The 7,500-nt window shown below is 45.5% G+C and overlaps 1 protein-coding gene across 1 annotated transcript in view; it reads right to left on the minus strand.

Moving 5' to 3' along the window:
* Positions 1 to 7,500, minus strand: part of LOC105905827 (protein unc-13 homolog A-like) — a 70,796-nt gene that overhangs the window by 61,329 nt on the left and 1,967 nt on the right. Inside the window, 1 exon segment of the mRNA XM_042703687.1 lies at positions 6,954 to 6,996. Coding sequence (XP_042559621.1) covers positions 6,954 to 6,996 — 43 coding nt within the window.

The following is a 7,500-nucleotide window of genomic DNA, read 5'->3' on the forward strand; positions in this document are numbered from 1 at the left end:
CAGGAGTGTGTGTGTGTTCTATGACGGGAGTGTGAGTGTGTGTGTGTGTGTGTATGTGTGTGTGTGTGTGTGTGTGTGTGTGTGTGTGTGTGTATGACAGGAGTGTGTGTGTGTGTGTATGATGCGAGTGAGCTGCCAAACAGCATTCTTCTCGTCTACAGGGCCCACATCCATCTAAGTGCAGTTTACTGTCAGCGCTTTAGTCGGTGTCATAACAAACAGTAAGTACTGCGCCATAAACTCATTACTGATAAGTACAGAGTAATGGCAGTGGAAAGCTTTATGTAGTGTGTGTGTGTGTGTGTGTGTGTGTGTGTGTGTGTGTGTCTGTGTCTGTGTGTGTGTGTGTGTAGGTGTGTGTGTGTGTGTAGGTTTGTGTGTGTGTGTGTGTGTGTGTGTAGGTGTGTGTGTGTGTAGGTGTGTGTGTGTGTTTGTGTACAGAGTACTGGCAGTGGAAAGCAGCTCGGCTGACATATTTATGACCTCTTAAATACACCAGCATGTGGGCTTTATGTAGTGTGTGTGTGTGTCTGTGTTTGTGTTTGTGTGTGTGTGTGTGTTTAGGTGTGTGTGTGTGTGTGTGTGTGTGTGTGAGTGTGTGTGTGTGTGTGTGTGTGTCTGTGTGTTTGTGTTTGTGTGTGTGTGTGTGTGTGTGTGTGTGTGTTTGGTCGGTAAGTCTCAGGGGGCAGATAGTGTTGCCTCATCAGCTCCTAATCTCAAGGGGACACACACACACACACACACACACACACACACACACACACACACACACACACACACACACACACACACACACACACAGACACACACACATCACACCAATCAGACTCCTGAGTGTGGTCCAGCTATGGGTCTGGCTCTGCTGTTGTTTTAGCACTTTAGCATCTAGGCTTTCCAGGAAGTGATGATGCAACAGCTGCTGTGAGCATCGCTGGATGCATGTCACACACACACACACACACACACACACACACACACACACACACACACACACACACACACACACTCACACACACACACACACTGTGGTGCCCCAAGCTGCTCTGGGGGTCCCACTTGGGCTAATTGTTAGTGAATTCCATCACCAGGCCTATACAGGGCAGGCTCTAAGACCCTAGGGAGGTGTTCTGGGGACTAGGCAGGTCGGGCCATCCCCTAATTGGAAACACAGGTGCAAATTGTCTGACTAGTTTGGCAGTAAGCAGCAACTAGTCAGACAAGGGGTTGAAAAGTCAGTGACAAGCAGGACTGACGAAGAGAGAGAGGGGAAAGGTGCCAGTAACACTGGGGGAAAGTTATGTTAGGTTTGACTACCTGAGTTTGTAAAGTTTGAGTTAATAAATGGACCTGTTTTGATGAAAAACACCCTCGTCGTGTCCTTCTGAACGCTGGGCGTTCACAACACACACACACACACACACAGACGCACAGGCTGCATGTCAACACACAAAGCAGCATTAGAGAGGGAAACATCAACACATCAAACACACACTACTTTTAAAACACACACACAATTCTTTTAAAACACACACTTCTTGTAAAACACACACTACTTGTTGCCTACACCTCACACACACAATCACACACACACACACACACACACACACACACACACACACTTCCCATCCTCCTCCTCAACCACGACTTCAACTGAAGCTGTAGGCCTACAGTACATCTCCTTCATCTGAAGAGCCATCCAGTCAGGCCTGTCAGCAGCAGTCCAGCCCAAAGCTGTCAATTTCAGAGACACTGATGGTGCAGTCATCCAGTCTGGCCTGTCAGCAGCAGTCCAGCCCAAAGCTGTCAATTTCAGAGACACTGATGGTGCAGTCATCCAGTCAGGCCTGTCAGCAGCAGTCCAGCCCAAAGCTGTCAATTTCAGAGACACTGATGGTGCAGTCATCCAGTCAGGCCTGTCAGCAGCAGTCCAGCCCAAAGCTGTCAATTTCAGAGACACTGATGGTGCAGTCATCCAGTCAGGCCTGTCAGCAGCAGTCCAGCCCAAAGCTGTCCATTTCAGAGACACTGATGGTGTAGTAAACTCTTTCTGTAGCGCTGACCTCATCCGTCACTAGCAGACGTCAGACGTCCGATCATTCAGTCCATACACACCTCATCCATGACTCATTAGTTCATTCATAATTCATAATTCATCACTGACTTCACAAGCGTTTGATCTCCATCAGACAAACTGCACCTCACTCAGCCAATGAACTGCATCCAGACCACTGCATCCAGACAGCTCTCCATGTCCCACACAGCTGGACAATACTCAGGAGCCTGATTAACACACTTATGATGTGTGTGTGTGTGTGTGTGTGTGTGTGTGAGTGTGTGTGCATGTGTGTGTGTGTTTGTAGTACCATCACTGCATTTAGGCAGCTCTTTAAGTTTAACACTTCCTTAAGCCTCACACACATTCAATCAGATGAGATCAGAGGAGACAAGGGGGCTCTTCACACCGTTAGTTCACACGGACATTATGTTGGAGAATGAAGCCTACACTGTCTCACCCACCCTACACTGTCTCACTCACTGTCTCACTCACCCTACACTGTCTCACTCACAGTCTCACTCACCCTACACTGTCTCACTCACCCTACACTGTCTCACTCACTCACTGTCTCACACACTGTCTCACACACCCTACACTGTCTCACTCACCCAACACTGTCTCACTCACTGTCTCACTCACCCTACACTGTCTCACTCACTCACTGTCTCACTCACTGTCTCACTCACCCTACACTGTCTCACTCACTGTCTCACTCACTCACTGTCACTCACCCTACACTGTCTCACTCACAAGCTTTTCTCCTGCTGATGAATTTCAGACAAACCAACAATGCAGTAAATATCTTATGACCTCCAACTTCACCCCCAGCACCCCAGGACCCCATCACCCCATCACCCCAGGCAGGCACGTACACAGACATTTTGGGGGGCAGGTGCTCAAACCAAAAAAAGGGCACCCATTGCCAAAATTATTAATGCAATTAAAAATAATAATAATTCATAAATAAATAAAAAACACAGTAGGATATTTTCAACTTAAATATTTATTTTTGTTAACAAACTAACTCAAATTATCTCCTGAACATAACTCATAAGTCCTACACTCTGTCTGTCCTTCCTCATCCATGATGGGCTCCTCTGAACCAGGTAGGGTTACTGATTCTGCCTTATTTGTTTTACTAGTTATTGGCCTGATCCAAGATAAAAGAGAGCTGCTACCCTGAGCTGCTTGCTGCAGTTCCCTGTCCTTCTGCTTTTGGAGTCTCTCTTTTCTTGGCATTATGCTGCACATTTTGTAAATGAGATAAATCAATGTTGTGCATAATGATCAAGAGTGACTTACATTATCTCTGTAAAGCTGACAACACAGTACACACACATTTTTTTTTTTACTGTTTTCTGACTGAGTTGAAACATAAGCAGCATTAATATACCACAATATACCTCACCAGACTGTCATGTAGCTCAACTTAAGACCCACCTTTCATTTCAATAATTAGGATTTTAAATAAAACAAAACTAGTGAACTTGTCTAATTTGTAGAACCGTAAAACTGCCTTTAAATTCTCTGCCTGCCTGCCTGTTTGCCTGCCTGCCTGTCTGTCTGTCTGCCTGCCTGCCTGTATCTCTCTCACTCTCTCTCTTCATTAAACATGACAAACGTCAGTAAACAGCTGGACAAGGCTTTGAAATCACGGATTTCGTGAGTTTTGTGTTTGTTTATTTTTTTAGGAAACGTCGGACCAGTTGCGACGTAATGTTTTCATCGGCGCTAATGTTGTGGTTAATTTATCACCAAACAACGTCGGGGGATTGCACAAACACCGTCATTACCTGTTTGTCTGATGCTGCGGGTCAGAGAAGAAGTAGGCTGCAGCCGTTTGGCCGGGCGCTCGAGCACTGCATGAGCACTAAGTGGAGGAGGAGGAGGGAGGGGCGCGTGGGGCTTGTGAGCGCCGCGGAGCATGTCGGGGCGAAATTCTCACAAGAACTCAAATAAATGCGCCGTCATATATCGAAACACATTTGGGGGGAATTGATGACAGAGAGAGTAATTTTTATTCTTAAATATTGATGAATGAAGAAAAAATGTGGCTCCAGCAGAAGGGGCACTTTTCTCATCCAGGGCAAAAGGGCAGGTGCTTGAGCACCACTAGGGGTCTATCTGTGCACGTGCCTGACCCTAGGACCCCACTCCTTTAAACTGAAAGCTTCACACACACTGATCAACTAGTCATTTAAAACCCTCTCAAACCATCTTGTGTCTTTAGTTCATACACACACACACACACACACACACACACACTAGTCATTTAAAACCCTCTCAAACCATCTTGTGTCTTTAGTTCATACACACACACACACACACACACTAGTCATTTAAAACCCTCATTTAGTCATTTTCATTTCATTTAGTCATTTAGCAGACGCTTTTATCCAAAGCGACTTACATATGTGCGACTTACAATGTATACACATTTTACATTTACACTGATGGCACACTGCACATCAGGAGCAATTAGGGGTTCAGTGTCTTGCTCAAGGACACTTTGACAGGGAATCGAACTAGCAACCTTCTGATTACTAAACGACTTCTCTACCTACTGAACCACTGTCGCCCCAGAACCCTCTCCAACCATCTTGTGTCTTTAGTTCATACACACACACACACACACACACACACACACTAGTCATTTAAAACCCTCTCAAACCATCTTGTGTCTTTAGTTCATACACACACACACACACACACACACACACACTAGTCATTTAAAACCCTCTCAAACCATCTTGTGTCTTTAGTTCACACACACACACACACACACACACACTAGTCATTTAAAACCCTCTCAAACCATCTTGTGTCTTTAGTTCATACACACACACACACACACACACACACACACACACACACACACACACACACTAGTCATTTAAAACCCTCTCAAACCATCTTGTGTATTTAGTTCATACACACACACACACACTAGTCATTTAAAACCCTCTCCAACCATCTTGTGTCTTTAGTTCCTGTCTCTCTCCACACACACACACTTCCCTCCCCCTCACATGTCCTCAGAGTTCTAAGCGTGCTGCGCGGCACGTGGAGGTCTATACTTAGAACACAGAAACAAGATGCTTCTGCAAATTTAATGGGACATAAAACCATAAGCCTTACATGACCTGTCTATTACCACAGTGTGTGTCTCTGCATGTGTGTGTGTGTGTGTGTGTGTGTGTGTGTGTGTGTGTGTGTGTGTGTGTGTGTGTGTGTGTGTGTGCATGACTGTGTTTGTGTGTCTGACTGTCTGTGTGTGTGTGTGTGTTTGTGTGTGTGTGTGTGTGTGTGTGTGTGTATGTGTGTGTGTATGACTGTGTGTGTGTGTGTGTGTGTGGGTGACTGTCTGTGTGTGTGTGAGTGTGTGTTTGTGTGTGTGTGTGTGAGTGTGTGTGTGTGTTGAGTGTGTGTGTGTGTGTGTGTGTCTGTGTGTGTGTGAGTGTGTGTGTGTGTTTGTGTGTGTGTGTGTGTGTGTGTGTGAGTGTGTGTGTGTGTGTGAGTGTGTGTTTGTGTGTGTGTGTGTGAGTGTGTGTGTGTGTGTGTGTGTCTGTGTGTGTGTGAGTGTGTGTGTGTGTTTGTGTGTGTGTGTGTGTGTGTGGGTGACTGTCTGTGTGTGTGTGAGTGTGTGTTTGTGTGTGTGTGTGTGAGTGTGTGTGTGTGTGTGTGTGTCTGTGTGTGTGTGAGTGTGTGTGTGTGCTTGTGTGTGTGTGTGTTTGTGTGTGTGTGTGTGTGTGTGTGTGAGTGTGTGTGTGTGTTTGTGTGTGTGTGTGTGTGTGTGTGTGTGTGTGTGTATGGCTGTGTAACCATTGTACAGTTGTGCATGCTTTGAAGTGTATGTGCATGCATGTGGGTGTGTGTGTGTGTGTGTGTGTATGAGGGGTAGGGTGTCATTCTCTCTCATTCCCCCTCATTCTTTATCCTCTCATTTTAAACTAGTGGCATGGACTGATTTGATTATTAATGTTATTATTAAATCATCATTTTATTATTATTAAATTATTATTAAATCATCATTTCAAAACATCAAGTCAAAGCCCCTCTCTCTCTCTCTCTCTCTCTGTTTTCTCCCTTTCTCTGTCTGTTTTTCCCTCCCCCCTCTCTCTCCCTCCCTCCATCTCTCTCTCTCTCTCTCTCTTTCCATTCTCCTCCACCCTCGTGTTCCTCCACCTTTCTTTTATGCTCTCTCCCCACCCCCCTCTCTCTCCCTCTCTCTCTTCTCCCCCCACCCTTCCTCTCTCTCCTCCCTTCTCTCTTCTCCTCCAGCTCAATCCTCCAGGGTGCTGTCTGCTCTCTCTCTCTCTCTCTCTCTCTCTCTCTCTCTCTCTCTCTCTCTCTTCTCCTCCGGGCTGCTGTGTCAGCACCTTGTAGAGCGGGAACAGCAGACGCTCCTCCATCCAGATTCAGAGCAGCAATACTACCATTCAGTCTAGAAGCTTTCTCTCTCACACACACACACACACACACACACACACACACACACACACACACACACACACACACACACACACACACTAATGCATACACACACACACACACACACATACTGCATACACACACACTAATGCATACACACACACACACACATACTGCATACACACATACTGATGCACACACACACACACATACAATAATGCATACACACATACTGATGCACCAAATAATGTCTGTAACCTACTTATACTACTTTTACTTATATATATATATATATATAATACAATCCATTATTTCCATTGTTCAGTCTGGAAAATGGCACCTGGAGACTAATTGAGTGTGTGTTTGTGTGTGTGTGTGTGTCTGTGTGAGAAAGAGAGAGAGAGTCTGCCTGTTTGTGCGCATTTGTGTGTGTGTGAGTGTGTGTGTGTGTGGGGGGAGGACTTACAGCATTGTGTCGCAGGCACTGGTAGTGGCCGCTCCAGTTCAACCTGATGTGAAAAAATGAATCACACCGCATCAATCATCAATCCATCACTCCATCACAAATACTCCAATAAAGACCATACACAACTCATTACACACACACAACTCATTACACACACACACATCCATTATACACACACACACACACACACACACACACACACACACACACGACTCATTACAAACACACACATCCCCATTATACAGACAGTCAGAAGAGGTCATTCAGTCCAGAGCCTTACAACATTAGAGGTGTCTGAGCACTAGTGGGATATTACACATCAGACCCTCTGTCCTTAAATATGGGTTCAGACACATTTGCTTTAGAGATTGGTGTGTTGTGAATTCCGCTTGTGTATATCTACATGTTTAAGTGTGTGAATGTACATGTGTGTGTGTGTGTGTGTGTGTGTGTGTTTGTAAATACACTGCACTATCGGGGATGTGTGTATGCGTGTGCAAAAGAGACAGAAAGAGAGAAACATGAAGAGAGAGAGAGAGTCCGAGTG

Source organism: Clupea harengus, chromosome 25 (genome assembly GCF_900700415.2).
Source record: "Clupea harengus chromosome 25, Ch_v2.0.2, whole genome shotgun sequence".
Lineage (NCBI taxonomy): Eukaryota > Metazoa > Chordata > Actinopteri > Clupeiformes > Clupeidae > Clupea > Clupea harengus.